The 21,049-nt window shown below is 41.0% G+C and overlaps 1 protein-coding gene across 1 annotated transcript in view; it reads right to left on the minus strand.

Annotated features, from left to right (window-relative positions):
• The window catches only part of SCAPER (S-phase cyclin A associated protein in the ER), a 140,925-nt gene that overhangs the window by 54,375 nt on the left and 65,501 nt on the right, over window positions 1-21,049 (minus strand). Inside the window, exon 23 of the mRNA XM_069867284.1 lies at window positions 13,119-13,245. Within this exon, the coding sequence (XP_069723385.1) occupies window positions 13,119-13,245 (127 nt within the window). The remainder of the gene's footprint in view (window positions 1-13,118; window positions 13,246-21,049) is intronic.

A 21,049-nucleotide genomic window follows, 5' to 3' on the forward strand; every position in this document is an offset into this window, starting at 1 on the left:
AATTAAAAAATTAGCAGACTAAACAGAAAGTTCAAAATAATGTTTTCATCTCATTGTCAGATGGTTGGTGCAGAAAAATATGCACAGTTTAACAACAGTCATTTACACACATGCCTCATTGTACCTAACATGGTCAGGCAAGACATACAGGAAAGGAACAACTCACCTGTCCTGTTACTTTGCCCTGTTTTAGTTAACTGGGACACAATAAACTGTTTGCTTCTGAAATAACACCAAATCAGGGGAAAACTCTGACTGATTTATACAAGTCAGTCATCAATACCAAGTAATACAGTGAAATAATATGAACATCAATTAGTTACAACTCTTGGTTTTCTGTACACAACACTCCAGGAGAGAAGCGAGACCTTCACACAGGACATCTGACAAACTGCAAGACTTGTAAAGCAGAAGATACGAGGTCAGAGAAACCTGCCTCATCATGGAGACAGCACAACTTACTTCACGTTGGGGAAAGTAAAAATATAATGGGATCACAGCGTGGAAGTACCTGACTGAGAAGATTTCTGATAATGGCCAGTAACAGCTAATATTTGGAAGCTGAAACTGCATGAGTTCAGGTAAGAGTAAAATGATATTTTTAATGCCAAGAGTAATTAATGACGAGCATAATATACTTAGGATATAGTCGACTCTCAATCATCTTAAGTTTTTAAATCAAACCTGATTATCTCCTAGAAAAATACGATCCTAGTTAAATCATAATTTATTAATTTGGTGCAAGAGTTATTGGGTGAAATCCAACGTCCTGGACCAAAGTACTCACTTCCATACATTTCTTCTGTTAAAGTATTATTATTAGTTAATAGGAAAAGCAGAATCAGAAATAATGCAGAGCTTTAACAGCAGAGATGATTTAATGCCAGCTTTACCACCTCTGCTCCGTGTAACTTTAGCCCATCACAGTTTAATATCAGCACTTGAAATCCTTATGAACGAACTTAAAAAAACAACGCAGTGTAAACCCTCCCCACTAGGACAAACCACAACCAGTATTTTGATGTGTATTTTCCTTCATCAGCCAAAGGAATGCTTTCTGCCAATCCTACCTGTTACGCCCAAATAAAAAGCTGACCTGGACTGCCTGTTTGAACCTCAGGAACTAAAACTGCTTGGAAAAAAGTATTTCTGAATGAAACAGAAATACTTAAATATATTCTGACTTCTATTTCCGAAAGAACGCACTGCAACTCTATCCTACGCTTGTTAAACTGTTCACTGATGAAAGAAATAATAACTAATCACTAAAATATAGTTGAAATCCATCTTAAAGATTTTCTTCTTTCCATTTATCCAATGCTTGAAGATTCTATCTAAAATGCCAGGGGCTAAGAAACACAGTTCAAAGCTGCCTTAGAAAAACAAACCAGACAAGTGAATCCTGGGCTGGCTCTTCTTTATTCCCTGCCCCCACTTCCCCTTTAAATAAATGGATATACCTATATGCACATACAAATGAATAGTTCTCTTTGTGATGGTAGAAAATCTACATTCTTTTATTAGTCCTCCAGACAAAAATTTACACAGTGAAAATCACTGTAAACTAAAATTATACTTTCAATTTAAAACAGAATTTTGTTCCCTATAATGCTTCTTTCTAGTGAAATCACTATGATAAAACACCCCATTCCATCTGAAAATCACAAAGAAGTTTTCAAACACAAGTGACTTGGCCCACAACAGAATTTCAAGCACGGAATATCAATGGGCAACAAGCTTAGGATTAAAACACAAACCACAACTGGTTTGGTATCATTTGCATGCCACTGGGGGAGGCACTCGATCACATGAAGGACGTATCTATCATTAGTTTGTATCAACTCCTCCCTCACGCATCGATTCTGTGTTAAAAGCACCCAAGCTCTTACACAAGGCCACAGAACGGAGGGCTTGAGAAATGTTCTTTATCCCACAAAGTGAAGGGCAAATTCTGAAGCCTTAAAGCTGATTCTGAAGCCTTAAAGCTAAGGCAGCTCCTCTGGTTCCTGTGTTTACAGCCCACACAGACTCATCTCCCTGGCCTCATCCATACCCCGCATCTCCCCAGCTGCTGACTCGGTCGGCAGGTCGATGGGCCTCCCCCCGCAGAAGGAGCTCAGTACTCCCTGCAAGATATTTAGGACTCACACACTCCTGTGGAGAGCTCAGCCTCTAGCACCGACACCATTTGGATAATACTGGTTTTTTTACTCAAACAGCTAAGGAATACTAGCTGAAACTTCACATATCTTATATTGAGTGTAAAGGAAGACAAATATCTAAGTATAACAAAAAGAAGGGATGAAAAAGAAAGCGGTTAATACGTCACTCAAATGCAATAATAAAAATGAGGCGCACTTTATTTTTTAATTAAATGAAAAAATAAAAAAAAGAAGAGGCATTTACTATTATACTCTCTGAAAGTACATTAAGGACAAGCGACTTAAAATTGGCCCAGGCCAAGTGAAAATACCACTACTGGGGAATGGATTCTTAAGCCCGCTCGGCAAACGCTAAATGCTGTGTGCCTATAAATTCATCTTCCATCCCTCGCAAATTCTACATTTTATTCATTCTTCTGTTTCCAGACCTGCACCCATGCTGTAGGGTAAGCCATACAGGACTGGGCTCCGTACTGAACTACTGTGTGATCTCACTGAAGAAGATGAACCTTATTCAAACCATTTCCTTCCAAGTGCTGCACTGCCTTTCCAGCGTGACAGCAAAATCACAGAGGAGCACTCTGTTACTGCTTTTGCGGACAAGGCCCTCACAATCCTGTTTGTGAAGTTCCAAGACTTGGTGAAAGTCATAAAAAAAAGACAGGTAAAGGTAAACTAGTGAATTTCATGCCATCGGTTCAGCTGCCCTCTCTCATGCTAAGTAGCATAATGGGAAACAGCCAATACTGCCTGGAAAAACAATTGTCCTTACAGATACTGTGAAAGACAGCACTGAGTATTGTAGCACTTGTGCTTATTAAAAATAAATGTTTAGTCTATTTATAAATAACAGGGCATACAGTAAGTGCATCAATTAGTGGAGGAAAGCAAGGATAAAGGTTTAAGTCTCTAATACCAGGAAAAACTGCTCCCAGATCTCCACAGGCAGCTCCATTAGCTAAGGCCAATTTGACTTTTTCTGAATAATCTCATAAATGGACATTCCCAAACAAATATATAAAAAGAACAATTACACAATCTTATCGTGGTCTCTCTCAGTAGTTTACTGGACAAGAAATTGTCCACAAAGTAGGAAAGTTCTAGATCTCTTGCTGCACTGAGTCTTATACCCCTATGGCTGACATTTTACTACTGAAGGTTTTCAGCCACTAGAAAGCAGCACTGATTTCAGCTGAACTTAAAATATGAACACCAGTGCAATCAAACAAACTAAAGATACCAAAATTATTTGCGAGAAGACATGTTGTAAGACTGGATGTAAGGAGGAATTGCTTCACGATGAGAGCAGTGAGGCCTTGGAACAGGTTTCCCAGGGAGGTTGTGGCTGCCCCATCCCTGGAGGTGTTCGGGGCCAGGTTGGATGGACCTTGGGCAGCCTGATCCAGTGGGAGGTGTCCTTGCTCATGGCAGGGAGGTTGGAAGTAGATGATCTTTAAGGTCCCTTCCAACCCAAACTATTCTATGATTCTATGTTGAGAGGGAGCTATGGTTGTTTGAAGACCTGTAGTGCAGTCAAGAGCACTAGAATTCTAAACTGAGCTTTCACACCAATTGCCTCGGGTACTCTCACGTAACCTCTTGGACTATCTGCCCCTTACCCACCAACAGGGCAGCAACAATAAATCAATAAAGTAGAATGGTGAACTTCTGCAAATATGAGACAGACAAAGACCTCTGGGTGAAGTGATGGCCTCAAATCAGATGTAGAGTTTTAAAAATACCTTCAAAGAAAATGCATGCATGCACATACCATCAGATTAAATGAAAGAAAAGCTTAATTTCTCGATAAACTATAATAATACTTTCTTTATCATGCTCTCTAAACTGGAATCTGCTGATGGCAGAAAGGTGCCTGCATAAGGCAACTTCTCTTCACTGAAAAATAACTGTCTGTACACTAGAGATATTAAAGCATAACTCTTGTACTGTTGAATACTTAGTGAAGAAACTTGCATACCGGGTGCCACAGCCAGGCTGAACAAGAGATCGGCCATCCCGACGGACCACCCTCCGGACTGCTGTGAAGTGCAGACAGTGCAACCAGGGGCTCATCCATTGCCTTTTTAACTGTGGGCATGCAGCTACTTTATTTATTTTTTTTTTAAATGAACACTGTGCATGTGTGCATTTCTGTTTGCTCCTACAGAGTGCTCAGCACGACTGCAGATCTAAGTCCTGGCAGGATATATACACCAATTGCCACTGTAAATATCCTAATACACCAAACCAGGAGACACGCAGCTATTAGCAGCTCAGTAGGAAAAATGCCACGTAATTCGTGAGCACGAGAAGTGCCACAGAACCGGCTGAATTTGATGTCAGACAGATGAAGGTTGCTCCATCAGGACCACTCAAACTGAGCAAAACCAGGGCCTGTCTGTCCAACACAAAAATCAAAAACAGTTCAAAGCCATAAGAAGACACAGAATGCTAAGCATTAACATGCACATTAATTCACATCTTGTGCCCATGGAAGTCATATCAGTATTAGTCAAATTAAAATAATAGAATCATAGAATAGTTTGAGTTGGGAAGGACCTTAAAGATCATCCAGTTCCACCCCTGTCATGGGCAGGGACACCTCCCACCAGATCCAACCTGGCCTGGAACCCCTCCAGGGATGGGGCAGCCACAGCTTCCCTGGACAACCTGTATCAGTGCCTTAGTATTCATGGTGAAGAAATTTTTCCTTATGTCTAGTCAAATTTGACTCCTAAACACATTTCTCACTGGTGAGGACTGCGGGCCATGCTGTTGTTTCTGCCGGAGTGTCCTCTAGTGGAGAAACGGGAGATCTGAGGTAAACAGGACAGGAGTGGCTGCATCCCAGAAACAGCCCTGTCCGGCGAAACACAAGCACCTCTCAGTCACAACGGTGCCTGTTAAAGTTTCATATCTTGATCAAGCTTTTCAGTACTATAATAATGCTTAAACGTAAAGGTTACATACCTTTTTAAAGCTGCAGCCAGAGTGAGAAATTAATCAGTCGTAAAGCTATTTAAATAACTGTTGAATGTGCTAATGATACACTGATAATGTGCCCATGTGCATATGCATGTATACACCTAACATCACAAACACTCAGACAATATGGCTATAATTTGGGTAAAGCCACTTAGGTAAACTCCCTAAAACAGTAATTTTCACTCTTTTTCATACTTAATGCCCTATGATGCTTTTTCTGATTTAGTAACGGGGCAACAGATGAGCTGACCTGTCCTGTGATTTCTCTAGCCCTCAATGAATTCATAGGGCAGACTCCATACTGTGTTTCTTCCAGAAACGTAGATATCCATAACACTTACCTAGTGACTATAGCTGGTCCACAGAAAAGCTCTGCTACTGAACCGAGGATCTATTTGATTCAATACTCCCAAACTCAAGTGTTATTGTCTTCTTCTCTCCATCATTCCCTTTTCCTACATTAAATCCAACCAAAATAATTTTGTGTGGGAAAAAAAATAAAATCTTTTTTTTAGGACCCTTCATTGTTCCAAAGACGAGAAATTCTAATTTTGAAAAGATTACTGAATCATCACTGTGTCTGCTAACACCCTTGCTTTCTTCAGAAGTACTGATTAACCCTGCCTCCAAGAGTCCAGCTGACCAACCGAAGTATAACAAACTTGCATCAACTGCTTTCAGCCAAAATTTAGATTTCAAATTTTTGCTTCTAATTCACTCAGTTTTCTTCAATTATGAAAGAGAAGCCACAAACCTCAAGCTACAGCCTGTGTGCTTTAAAGCTAGTCTGACTTTTCCAGTAACATCATCTAGCACAAAATACACTGCCTATTTATGTCACCGTGGCTAAGCTTTTGAATTCAAACTTCCTTCAACAGTTCGATATCAGATCACGGTACCTTGTCCAATACTCTTTCAAAAATTACGTGGAGTGATATGGCCATAACCAGGTCTAATATAATCAACACCAAGCCAAGGAAAGCTTAAAGACACAGCAGCGTTTTTCAGCTGGGCAAAACTCTCATTTTCTGAAAAACAGAGTCCAGCCATTAAATGCAGGGTCTTTCAATCTTCTTCCCGACAGCTAAACCAGAAATACCCAGCTGCTGAGATGCTTGACCCAGCGTTAAAAGTTTTTTCAGCACCAGCACCAAGTGTAGAAGAGTTTGGGAATCACAAATTCCATTGTATTCTTAAATATACTTAAATAAGTAACTAATGCTGAACACTTATTGCAGAGTACTTGCCTCTAATATCCATTTTGTCTGTATATACATGTTGTGTATATTTATACACATCCACACATATACACACATGGGGCAATTTTAAACCTCGGTAGAGACTCTGCAAGAAATTTCTCATGAACCATACAGCAGTTCCATGTGTTCCATTTAATATTGCTCATGTCCCATACCTGACTCTTCAACAGTTCTATTGGTTTGGTTTCTGACAATTGCGGGTGGGAGTGAAGGAGTAGCTGGCCGGCAATCCAGCGTGTGCCCCCGTCCCAGCCTATTAACCCTCGCCCCGACACGGCCACTGTACCCAGTGCGCCTGACAGTTTAGAGAATAAAACATAAATACTGGCCTCCCTTTGCTGGTAAAGCCAGCCATTCCTGACAGTCTTTACAATGGGATAAACACTGTCTGCCGACAGTCCCCGTGTATTTGAAAGCTACGACAAACATTTTACTGAAATGTAAATAACTGACAGCAGGACGGCTGGAGCAGAGGGCTGAGAAATCTATCTAAAAATCGCAACCCCCAAACCAGTGCCTGACACAAAACAAACCATAACGGTCACTGAGAGAGCATGTCTGAGGTCACAGGCACTGAGAGTCTTTTTCAAAAAGCATATTAAAACACTGTGATCAGTGAATAGCTCACCTTCACACATTATTTCAGTTACAAAATTACACCTTTTCAAAGAAAGTGTATTTTTCCCCCCTAAAGTCTGTTTCCAATAATAAAAATTTTCCAATAATAAAAATCTTAAAACTTAGCTTACTGAATAGCAGCTACTTCTAGACTTGTATGAAGAGAGCTGGTAAATAACTATAAGTGCTGTGAAAAAGCCACCTCTTCTATCCTTCTGGTTCCATTTTACTTCCACACTTCAACAACTTGTGCTCACTGTTATTCACTGAGACTTGTACAGCATCTAGAGAGCCTGACGGAGATGAGGGACACTGCTAGCCTCAACACCATACAAAATCAGTGTAAGTGCTGTGAACCTCAGAACCCATCTTGTTTGTAACTTGTGAGGGATGTGTGGGCTCCAGCGGTAACATTTGCTTTGGCTGGGACAGGTAGAACACCTTCATCCTGCTGTGCTGCAGCTCTCTCCTCAGGAGCATCACTTTAAGAGCTGCCGTCAAATTACGCGGGTAAAGAAATCTTATCACTCGTGTTGCAATGAAGATTTTTTTCAAACTAGTGCTCCAATGAGAAATAACACACAAAAATAAGCATACTAACTGCTGCACTTGGATTCCAGAACTCGTGAGGTTCCCTCATGATCATATTGAATCTCTGTGTTGTGTTCCTTGTCAGAAGGACAGGAGGCCCACTAAGGGCTTGTCTGGATACAGGTATTCTATAGAATGAACTGCAGTGATTTTGCTGCAGTGTTTTAGCCGCAGCTGAGCCAGGTGAAAGGCTGCTGCCCTCGGCTGCTTGTCACCAGCCTCCTCCGTGAGGGCAACATCCCGGCACATTCCTCAGAACAACGCTGTCACCTCTGCTGAACCCACCCCTACCAAACTCATGGAAAATATTTTAAAAATATAGAAGTAGGACTCCGAAAACTTGAACGCCCCCAAACCCCTAAAATCAGGTATCAGGAAGCATTTTTCATAGAATCATAGAATCATAGAATAACCAGGTTGGAAGAGACCCACCGGATCATCGAGTCCAACCATTCCTATCAAACACTAAACCATGCCCCTTAGCACCTCGTCCACCCGTCCCTTAAACACCTCCAAGGAAGGTGACTCAACCCCCTCCCTGGGCAGCCTGTTCCAGTGCCCAATGACCCTTTCTGTGAAGAATTTTTTCCTAATGTCCAGCCTAAACCTCCCCTGGCGGAGCTTGAGGCCATTCCCTCTTGTCCTGTCCCCTGTCACTTGGGAGAAGAGCCCAGATCCCTCCTCCCCACAACCTCCTTTCAGGTAGTTGGAGAGAGCAATGAGGTCTCCCCTCAGCCTCCTCTTCTCCAGGCTAAACAACCCCAGCTCTCTCAGCAGCTCCTCGTAAGACCTGCTCTCCAGCCCCCTCACCAGCTTTGTTGCTCTTCTCTGGACTCGTTCCAGAGCCTCAACATCCTTCTTGTGGTGAGGGGCCCAGAACTGAACACAGGATTCGAGGAGTGGTCTCACCACTGCCGAGTCCAGAGGGAGAAGAACCTCCCTGGACCTGCTGGTCACGCCGTTTCTGATACAAGCCAAGATGCCATTGGCCTTCTTGGCCACCTGGGCCCCTGCTGGCTCATGTTCAGTCGCTGTCAACCAACACCCCCAGGTCCCTCTCCTCCAGGCAGCTTTCTAGACAGACTTCTCCTAGTCTGTAGCTGCACAGGGTTGTTGTGCCCCAAGTGCAGGACCCGGCATTTGGCCTTGTTAAACCTCATGCCATTGGTCTCAGCCCAGTGGTCCAGCCTGTTCAGATCCCTTTGCAGAGCCTCCCGACCCTCCAGCAGATCGACACTTCCATCCAGCTTAGTGTCGTCTGCAAACTTGCTAAGGGTGCACTCGATGCCTTCATCCAGGTCATTGATAAAGACATTGAACAGGGCTGGACCCAGCCCTGAGCCCTGGGGAACCCCACTTGTCACTGGCCTCCAGCTGGATTTCACACCATTTCCCACCACTCTCTGGGCCCGGCCAGTCAACCAGTTTTCCACCCAGGAGGGTGTGTGCCTGTCCAGGTCAGAGGCTGACAGTTTCTCAAGCAGAATGCTGTGAGAAACTGTGTCAAAGTCTTTACTGAAGTCCAGGAAGATACATCCACAGCCTTTCCCTCATCCAGCAGCCGAGTCACTTCCTTTTGGGAAGTGATGTTCTGTCAGTGACCCTAAGGATGACCATAGGCAAGGCAGCAACCGCTGCCCAGGTGAGGTTCACAGCCTTAGAAATACAGGTACTTCCTTCAGTGTAACTTCTAATAGCTGTGCAGCAGAAAGCGCTTGGGGTTTCAATCACTAAAACTCATCTCTATACACTGAGGGAAATACATGAGGTAAGCGTAAACAACTTAAAACTTTACCTGTAGTCACTCTCAGGATATACAGCTTTAAATACACCGGTTCCTGAAAGTGTTCCCTATTACAGGACATTTCTGCTTAGTAAAGTCAAACCTGATTTGTTAATGTGGGATTCCTTGTACATCACCTGAAACACACTGCTGCCCTTGGCAATGGGTGTGTAAAAGCAGTCCCATCAAAGAATGGATGTTTACAAAAGCAAAACAACTGTGGCAGAAAAACTGCTTTAGCCCCACAGTGTCAAAAATCAGCTCTGCCTTCTTTAAGAGGGTACATGATTTTTTCTTTTAGCATCAAAGGCCCATTATCAGGAGATCTTAAAAAGAATGTTATCAGATCTTTTACAAGCTTGAAGAGTCCCATATGACAATCTGCCAACATCAAGCCAGGGCTTTTTGGTAATGTTTGCATGCATTTTGCTGTTGGGCGTGTTTGTTTTTTTAATATGCTTTTAAACAAAATAGAGCAGTGAAAGGTGAAAGTGAATACAGCTGTATTCCAGGATTCCTGCCAGAAAGGATGAGAGACTATGTACAAACCCAAGGGCTTCCTTCCAATAAGCTGGAGCACACCCAGACCAGCAGCCTGGCAGTACCTGTTGTGGATACAGCCTGGGTACTGGGTGTCGGCAGCACCATCTGGATTTGTGCCTCCTGCTTGCTGTTACTAGCAGAAGCAAGGACAGACGTTTGTACCTCAGGGACATCAATCTATTTAAAACTGCAACAACACCGTGGTTTACGACTTTATAGTTCCTTTTATGTTTATGTAATTAAAACACATCTGAACCACAGGCTGTATGCAATTAATGGCCATACTCCTCGTTAGGTCCTCAAAATCTGCATTTTGACTTGCTTATTTGCAAATACTTCTCTGACATAGGGTGCAACACTACTGGTTGTAGAGCTCCATCCAAGCAAGGCAATGTGGAGATACCAAGAAGTCTCTGAAGCAATGCAAAGCAAAGCAACTCCTCTTTCACTTATTATCACTCAAATCATGTGTTGGATTCAAAGGGTAAGTCATAGATTTTGCTGTGTCACATGGGAAGCTATGAATTCTGTGTGATGGAGAAGCAGTTACAGTGCTGCAATAAACAGACAAGACTCCAAAAAACACAGTGTTTGAGGTGTGTCTTTGCCTGAGAGACAGATTTCTCAAGCTTGAGTATCTAGAGGATATGCTGTAAACTTCTTAGTTTACATTAAACAAACTCTTCCTGCTGTATTGGTGAAATCTCTTGGCCCCACATGCAGAATCTGCTCATGGCCAGCAGACCAGGAAGGCATGGCAAATCAAGTTTGACCACAACAATCATGCAGGCATGCATCATCCTAGAACATTCTCACACTATAAAAGAAGTTCAGAAGGGAGAAAAAGCCTCATCCATTACTATGAAATACATCAGATGAAGACCAAGTCCAAAAGGAACTGTTAGTCTGACTGGATTCCACGCGAAGGCAACTCCTGGTGAAACAAGGCTGACAGTCCTTCATATGTGGCTTTTCTGTGATTCAAGTTTGCATAAAAAACACACTCCCACTCTTTAATGCTGTTTAGCACAGTCATGGAATTTCTAATGGACTGAATAACCCTTCCTTCTGTTGAAAAACTTTACGGTGTTTATTTTTCTTATTTACTGTTACCAAGAGCAGCTCAGCATTTTATTTCACGGTTTGTAAAACAAATCCTTATTTCCCTGGTGAGTGTGTATAAATATACTTTTCAGTCAGTATAACCTACTAACAAAAGAAAAATCCATGTTTCACAGTATGACTGAAAAGAGGGGGGTTTGGATCAATTTTATTTTGTAGTACTTTCGCATGACTACTGAGCCTGAAGAATTTCTAGTAAGTGGCAGGGATCTATTGTAGTGAACTCTGTCCTCCCTCAGGGCAATTCTTTATCCAACCCAGGCCATTAGCAAGGGTAAATCAATGTTATCAGCTCACACACACTGACAGCTTGTGTGGTTCCCACTCCCTCATTCCTCCTCCCCCATTATGGTATATTTTTATGCTCTCCAGGGAAATTCAATTAACAGTGTCAGTCTCCTCCTCTCAGCCGATGACTGACATCATCAAGACTCTTTTCACTGCCCACTGACATGTAAGCCGTGTCTGCTGATGTCTTGACTCGCAAGTTAACAAGAGAATTACTATCCACTTCTACAAATGACTATGTCCGAATTGGCTATTGGAATCAATCTTTCTTGACCTTATTGATTGGGACACTCAGATATATAACAACACTGCTTCAGTGGTAATGTTTTAGGGAAAAATCCCAATCAACAACAAAATAATGCCTGCCTATTAATGCTATCAAATTTATCTTTGACTTCCCCACAGCAGACTCGACAAGCGGTAAAATGTTACAAACAAGTCCTGATTAACATTGAGCTGTGATTCATGCCTCATTTACTGAAATCTCAGAACACATCTACTGACGAGAGGCTGGACACAACACTTCCAATTACTATTTCAAATAATTATTTAGATAACTTTCAAACAGATACATCTTTCTTTAGTCTTCATGCAACAACATGATTTCTATACCTTGAAATAAATAATTATTGAAAAATTAACATTAACACAAACACTGCAAAATTTGAAACTTCTTAAAAAACGCTCAGCACAATGCTGAACACACTCAGCAGCTCAAAGTAACGAACAGAGCGCAGAACCCTACACAACCCAGGCAGCCATTAGTACTTAAAAGCACGTCCTATAAGCAATTGCGTTCCATGTTGACTGAGCTACAATATGCATCAAGCAGAGCTCTCATCTTCACAGACACCAACTCTGAACCACAATGATGCAACCCCCTCCTCAGATTTCATTAGTTTCCTCTCAGAATTAATTTTCATGATTTCTTGATTAGAGGTTTGAAAGAAGTATTTTCTAATGATCAGAGAGAGAACAGAACATAATGCTCCAGCTGAAAACTCAAATAAAGTGGTCCTAATGGAGAAAAAAACGCATTACAAGACATAAAGCACTGTGGCGGCAGACTGTCCACGATGAAACAGGAAAAAAAATGCAAAAGCTATGCTATCAATTGCAAAAACCCAACACTTATCATAAAACAAAACACGCTCTACAAATATAGCACTTCGAAAACTTCAGACCAGCAATGTCCCATACATACGAACATCATACCTTTATCCACCGTCAAAGGCTTTTGAATTGGCCTTCAGTTCAGCCTGAACAGGCTTTGTTGTACTCTGGGAAAACTCAACAGATCTGTGCTTGTTGAAAACTCAGTCATTCCATCACACTATGGTGGTTGCAACAGCAAAGCTGGCTCCAATCCTTCCCTCTGTTCTCTGCTAATTGGTTTGGTCCCTTATTGTAAAAGCTGTTTGTTGGCGTGCACTATAGACTGATGACTGAAATGGCTCAGGCAGAGAGCAAAGCCTAATGAAAATACAGTAGAAGGAGAGCTTTCCGTTGTCCAGATGATCTAGCAGCAGTCAAGCGTGTTCTCAGCACTTCTTCAAATCTTCCTATACAAAATCTGATGTCTAAATAACAGCATCCACTGATGCAACCACTGCAGATAAGTGTAATTAATAGCAGACACTGCTCATTACACAGAGGCCATGTATTCATCAAATACACATTTAAAACATTCTCAAATCCAAACTGGTGGTATATGAGGGCAACACAGTTTATAGGTTATTCGTAAATTACACAATAACAGTCACATACCTCTTTTTCCAGAATACGAGAGATCTCTCCTAAAGTCCTGTCCAGAGCACAAAACTTGTTGTTCCCCACTGAAGAGCTATCCTGCATTTGGAGGTGCTTTGAAAGGTCTTTTGCTAATCGCTGTAACCTTCAACATCAAGCAGAGAACAAAGAACAGTTAAAGCAAAACCTCTCCCGATCACGTAAACTTCCATCTTTACAATGAAACTCTGCTAACTGAATTTCAATAGAGCAATCATGAAAATCTGTGTAAAAGTATCATTATCACCTATACTGAAGAGCATCTCGCATATGCAATATAGTGAGAAGATACAATCAGCTTAGTGTATCTACGATGTTTCACTATCTGCTTTCCCAGGGCAGTGGCACAGAAATAGCGTGAGCAGTACAGTCATAAAGGCACTTCTTCATTAACTATGTGTCTGTTTCTTTTGCTTTTCAACAATTTCCCTATACTCCCTCAAGTTTATCCTGGTAGTTTTTGCCATCTTCATTTTCAACATGGTTTCATCCCCTTTTTCTTCCATCATTCAGTCCTTTCGCCCACTTGGCTGAGCAGTTTGCTCTTGAGATGAGTAAAGGAAATAGAACAGCAGACTCCTTGGCTAATTTCTTATAGGCATCATAAAAGAAATGGCTCTTTGGGGCTATCTGAATAAGTGAAAAGAAGCGGCTTTGCAAACTACCTCAGAAAGGGCATTTTATTAATGAGGGTCAGTAATGAAGCCAAAATGCAGAAGTAGGAGAGATGTAGACACACATGCATTAGGGTTCATTCCAGTTTTACACATCTACATCTGGGCTATTCACCCACGCCCTCCTGCTAGGCAGTGAGGAGAAATACGCAGTTCCAAGGCATCATTCATCTCCCTCTAAAGTCTAAAATAAAACAATCAAAGCACAGTCAATGTATCGTTCTCTGCCCTGAATGTAAAGTCAGTAACTGGTTCAGATGCTAACTTCTACGTTTGTCGATGCCACAATGCAAATGCTAAGCAGAGTCCCTTAACTGGGGACTGAGAGAGTCCTTTGAGAGATCTTTAAATGAATTAAGAACTTTGTTAAAAACTCTGAAAATTCTGAAAATATATATGTATTTTTAAAGTACAAACAAAAATGATTTGCAGAATTGAGTCTTGGACTCATTATCATCTGGTCAGCTGAATCCACTAATATTCAGCCAGAGTTTTTGTATGACAAGAAAAATACAGGGCGATTATGTCCCGATGAGATTTTCTGCACTGCTATTTCCTGTGTGGAAAAAGGTTGGAGGAAACCTCTGTCCAACTCCGTAAGCCATGAGCTAAAATGGGAAAGAGAATTAGAAGCCAACACACGAATACCTGCTGGACTTGGACAGTAAATGAGATGAGCGCTGACTCTGCTGTGCATAAGGCGTGGGCTGCAGCACCAACAAGAAGTTGAGTTGTAGTCCCAGAAGATGATCCAGAGGCAGAATATTGCCTTGGTAAGGCTGTTGCCTTGGTAAGATCCTAGCACATTAAGCAAAACCAAAGACTTTCTCTCTTCAAAACACCTACCCAAATGCCATGATTAAAGCATATAACTGCCCCCCACCCCAAACTGTAACTTTCTCTGCCAGAAGACAGCAAGATGAGTTGCCATTTGCTTCACTGAATGTCAGAGGAATGGAATTCAACCAGGATTAACCACAGAGGCTAAGGAAAGGGTCTTTCTTAATCTACATCAGACATCAGCACATGAAATGTGTACGGTTTACTAAACCACTACCCACATGGACTCAAATAGAGAACAACCATGTTGCATCATTGCTGCTGCTGACAAATTCCCTTTCTTTCTCTTCAGCCCATAAAGAAGGTACATAAGTTAAATGTCACTTTTGGTTTCTGTCCTCGGTTAAAAGAAAACAATACTGAACAACACGTTAACTCTCAAGGAAAAGCTTTCCATTTCTTCTAAAAGTCTTTCTGGACAATTTTACCCAAATCCAGATTTTCTAAGTATGTTTTCAGCATTGCATGATAAGCAACATGAAGAATAAATTTTCAGCTCTGCCACATTAAAGAATTACCTCTCGCATCCTCATGCCCTGCTATATGTTGGAAGTCTGCCAAAGAAGGCTAATGAATGCTATGGGATCACATGGGAAGAGAAAGGAAATAAACCCATCCTCCTCCCACCGAGGGAACCTCAGGGAAATTATTTTAATTTAATATCCTTTATACTGACTTCTTGGCAGTGTCAGGGAAATAAAAATAATTTTAGGACTGTTTCAAAGGACTAGAAATCTAAGCAGGATGACTTGCACTTGGATATAGAACTTATCATTGCTACAAATGGATTTGGAAAGAGAGAACTTCCCATACATCTTGTGCTCCTTGTACACCCTGCATGTGCTGTAGATTAACAGAGCATGGTATCAACTACGTGGAAATATGGTTGAGTCCAACTTCAAACATTTCAAAACAATTATTTAAGCTTCCTTTTATCCTCCAATTTGCATTCCTCCAATGCTTACTACCCCATATAGGGAACGATTAATAACTTAATATTTACTGGGCTAAATAAAAGGGAAATTTGAAGTTAATGTCTTTTTATTTAAAGTTATTTACATCTCACTAATTAAAATTTTAGTATTGCCTACAAACAGATAATTCAGAAGAAATATCATAAAAGACATAAGGCACTGATGGGTCTTGGAACACCACCATAATGTAAACTGTAATAAATGGTATGTTCAGCAAATACAAATACATTATCTGATCCTTTTGCACTGCAAATGGAAAAATGAGGGATATTCTACTAAAAGTTTATATAGGAAATATATAAACAAAATTAAAATGAAGTATTGTATGAATAAAGGGTTTCTTTTCAGCACAGGCTAAATATTTTTAGCAAGCTTATTAAATATATTAAGCTAAAGGAAAAATATCTCTGCTAATATTTATAGGCCACATTTCACCTCTAGAAATAAAGCCTCGACATAATAACATCAATGTGTTTCAGCACTTGCACATTTAAATCCATAATTCCTTGGCTGTACCCTGAATGTATGCAAGGAAGGATTAGTATGATGGGCAGAGCATTGGATTTTGTGCAGTTCCAGTACGGAAGGAGCGGTCACTCCTCCCATACGTTCCTGCTGAGGGCGGCCAGACGCCAGCCGGACACACAGCCCCAATTCTTCCTGATGCAGCCTGTGCCTGGAGAGAACTGGGAGAGTCCTTGGCAGCTCCTGCCTGGCCTGAAGCAGGGAGTTACCCTGCATCCTCGCAAAGCAGCACACAGCCCCTGCACTGCACTGCGCTGCCTGCAGCCCGACGCCTGGCAGTACGATTAACATAGGTGGTGACACTCACACACACTCTGATCACTCTAGTGCGTGATGGAAAACATCAGGCTACATCCTGACACAGCCCCAAACACTGCTAGATGCTAAACATCTCAATCTGCAGCTTCACACCACTTCTTTAGCTTCTGAAATGGAAGCAATCTGAGAAATGACGATGAATTCCTATAGAGATTACTTTCTGAATGTATTTATCTGTGTTCCTCTAAGAGTGCCTTAGTGAGTCCCTGAAGGTGAAATCTACTGCCCACCCAATCTAAAGCAGGTTGTTATCGTTTTAAAGTTTAATTGAATGTTATTTTATTTACATTTTGGTTCTTTTACAGTTCACATAGCTGTCTGGAAACTACATTTTGCACAAATAGTTACAGCTTCAGGGATTATCTGGTTTCTTTCCAGCAATCAGTAGTTTGGTGTAGTATCTTTAGCCTAACTGGACCCTAGGCTACCACATCAAGAAAGACTACAAGTTAAGCTTATCTTGTGAATGCACTGATACACCATAAGGAAAATAAGAAAGAACTGTATTGTTAAAAGCATTTAGCTCTGGGCCTCTGCAAGAATAAACTTCACACCACATTCACATCTCTCCAGCAGGAGATAAGATTTCTAGGAAACAATTTTTCATTTTCTAACTCTCTGCTTTCTGTGCTGCAGTCCTCGTTCAGAGTAACAGTGGTCCCCATTCCCATATTATTGAAGTGTCCCTTTACGTAGTTTAAAAAAAAGGGTAAGGCAAAAAAAAACCACATGAAAAAAATTATTCCTTCTTGCATGAGGAGAGACCAGCTGAAGTACTAGATTACGGGGTTACATTTTTTCCCCTGCAATCCTGCTAATTCCCTTTAGGCAAATGACAACCGGTCATTACCTTCCTTTCCCTGCTTGTATTAAAGGATGACAATTACACCTAGAGACTGCTTTAACACTGAAACGCATGGCCTTTGGATTAGAAGATACTAAGTAAATGGAAATAATACTCTAACTAACTTCCCTTTTAAAAACCTGCTCTGATGGACACCAAAGAACGCTGCAACCAGAGTCCCATCACGGACACACCTTTGACAGGCTAACTGAACAGACTGGGCACTAAATAATTACGTTCAGATCAGCTCCCTGAGAATACCAATTAATACTACAAATCCATCATGAGCCCACCAGCATTTATAAAATGAGCTAAGTGCCAGCAGCGACCAGCCAGTTAATGCACAGCGGAGAGAGGCCAGGGAGCAACAGCCTGGCTGCTCCCAGGTGAGAGCGGCCGTAGCCCCTTTCCTTGAATGTCCCTCTCGCTACATGAATAGACCAGAGAGCAACATCAATGCCAAAAAAGGCAGTACCTGGAATTATTTTCCCCCTCACAAATTTTTTAATAGATACTAAAAAGAACAAAATATCAGTTACCGACAACTTCTAAAACCCCTGTTTGTACAAAGAACAACTTAGAGCCTTTCACAATCCCACTCTGGAATCAGCACCCTGAAAATGGCATACGTGCCACATCTATCAAAGCAGGCTAAACCCTGTTTGCTTATTCATATTAGTGTATCACCAAAGGAAAGCTTAGAAAGCACTTGGATCAGTGCTTCCTTACTGAAAATGTTTTATAAATCCGCAAACCATGAGCTAACAAGAACTACTGAAGCAATCTATCAGCTGCAGCAGGGCTCTCATAATATTAAGGTGGCTTAATCTTAAAGGTGATCTAAAAAGGCTTTTTACCTGCCAAAGACTAATTCTGGGGTCTGTCTTTCTTCTGTAACAACTGACTAAACTAAAGAACTAAAATCAGATAAGAAATTGCATTCCATAAATGGTTTTAGTTGTTTGAAGAGACACAATCAATTTTAGACAAGAGGAGAGGAGGGAGTAGAGAACTGTGGGGTAGGCAAGGAAGCATAAGAAAAAGTTACATAGAATGATTTCATTCTAAAAATCATTTGCTTCTGATGAGCAAATAAATAAATCAACCAATTGTGGCACATTTTAAATGGAATTTCAGAAAACATTTTCATTTTTAATTTCCACAGCCCACTAAGTTAAAAAGTATTTAGTGTTCATTAGCATACATCTCCAATGAGAACACCTCAAACCTTCCTTTGGAATAAACAAAAGCACTGGCATTTGTCTGGACACCAAGAACACACGTAGCACTCCCAGTTTTTACGCATTCATTCTGTGACCTCTCTCAATAACTCTGCAGATCTCCTCGGAGCATCTATCGGATGGCGGTTAAGGCTCCATGTATTGGCAGGAGTTTGCTCTCTTTTGGCCAGGTACAGTAGCAGTTAATATTAGCTCACAGTACAGTACACTGTGTTCTGGCTAAAAAGGCAATAGTCTAATTAATTTTCATAGCCTCTCAATGTAATCATGTTTCAGTGGGGATCTACTACTGTTTGTGTCTTTCAGCTGATTCTTCTTCCTGTTGTTCATGGTTAAGTAGGTTCCTGTACTTTGGTCTGTTGAAAAGGTGTTTTCCTATATTAAGAATAAGTTTTTCCATGTAAACAGATACGGCCTGGGCTGAAACTCCTGACTCATGAAATTTCTTGTCCTCCTGTCCTTTCCTCTAAAGTGAAAGATAAAACCACCCTCCCCTATCCTTCAGCAATTTTTTTGAATGCACTATGTAAACATATTTTTATAGAAATAAACTGGACTTCCGGTTGACTCTCGTTTTTCTATTCCTTCTTAAGAAGTCAGTTCATATGTGAGCTCCCACTGCTCCTCCCTTGATATCACAGAATCACTAGGTTGGAGAAGACCCACTGGATCATTGAGTCCAATCAATGCTTGCAAATAATTGCACCCTGATGGTTCATAAGTTGTTGTGTAATTTTGGAAATAACAAAAACTCTGATATCTGAAACTATGTTTGACAGGACAATTGCTAAAGAACTTTCTACAGGATGTTTCTACAGAATGTTCTACAGGACAATTGCTAAAGAACTTTGCCAGAACATCTGTGATGAAAGTGAGCTACCCAGTGGTCATCACGCTAGTTCACATCTAAAGGATACAGGCCCAACAGAGGCAATACAGGAGGAGACTAAGAAAGCAGATGGAACAGAAGATTCTGCCTGGAAGCATGGTATCATTTCATTAAATAAAGAGAAATGAAAATGGTAAATTCAGGTTTGGTGAAGAGATTACAAAACTAAAAACCAATTCTGAGTTTCTGCAGTTGAGACACAACTGACCAAATTACATCACTGATGATCAGAAGTCAAGCAGACACCGAAGGGGAGGCATTACAGCTTATTGGTATTTTTAGAGTCACTCAAACACTGCATTTCTCATCTCTGACAACTAGATCCTTTTTTTTTATTTTCCAGTAGCAAAGAAAAGCAAAACACAAGCTACAAATCTAAAAGTCCTAATTTGCCATGAAACTACTCCTGAAAATTGAAGTGCTGATTGTTAAGAAACGAAGCCAATAGCAGAGCCTTCTTCCCCAGTGTGTTTATGCAGGTGTGCCATCTGGTGGAGATGTTTCATTTTCTTATGTCAAACTTCAGTGATGGATTTTTATTATTTTAAAATATATCCTGAGATTCAGCAGCTGGTTTCCAAACTACTGAAAAGACTGTATGAAAGAGAAGGCACACAGGCTAGTTGTATATCCAACCAAGGAAGCCTGACAGTACGGATCTGAACATCTTAACCAATGGTAACTGATAAAAAGTCGTTGCATTTTCAGCTTAGGAATCCCTTGGGCTGGACATAATTTCCTAGAACTGCAGTAATACAGACAAACTTTTACCATCTACGTGATTTTTGTCAGTACATTCCATACAACTAATTGCATGCTGCATTAAGAATCGCTGTCTTTGCTCCCTTTCGAACCTCGCTCCATCATTATCCCGTGCTCCCTCATTCTGGTACCAGGACAGCAAACAATCAGCATCCATCTTTTCCATGCTATCTATGACCTTGCAGAACTCTAACATATCCTCATTAAAACTTGCTCCCATTATCACATTTTTCTCCAGAATGAGAAGCACTAGTTCACTCAATCTCTAATACAGAACTAATACTAGAAATTACCACTGATTTCCTTTCCTGCTTCCCTGAACCTTTAAGAATTCTAGCATCTCCTTTCTGAGATGAAGAACCAGAACCCACATATTCAAAAGCTGCAGATGACTCTGGCATTTGTACACAATGACATTCCTTCTAATTAATTTTAACACAGGATTTCCTTTAACTGCTAAGAGTACTCAGCTGATATTTTCTTGGAACTACCTACCACTTCTGCAAATTCAAAGCCCACACTTTGTATGTGAAGATATAATTGAGTTCTGCCTTCCCCCTCCATTGTGTAGCACTTAATACACGCTGAATTTCACCTGTCATTTTACTGCTGAGCCACTCACTCTCTTAAAAACTATCATTCAGTATTGGCTTTTGTCCCTATAACCCGAATATTTTTGCATCATCATGACTGAACTGTGGCACCTCACTTCTCACCCTCTTTTTCCAAGTCACTTGTGACTACCTTGAACACCACTGGACTGCAGAACTCTCCTGGTAACCTCTCTGTTCCACACAGACTGATCAAACGCTCCACTTCTTTACACTTTTTTAAAAGATTTCC

This window comes from Phaenicophaeus curvirostris, chromosome 12 (genome assembly GCF_032191515.1).
Source record: "Phaenicophaeus curvirostris isolate KB17595 chromosome 12, BPBGC_Pcur_1.0, whole genome shotgun sequence".
Taxonomy (NCBI): Eukaryota; Metazoa; Chordata; class Aves; order Cuculiformes; family Cuculidae; genus Phaenicophaeus; species Phaenicophaeus curvirostris.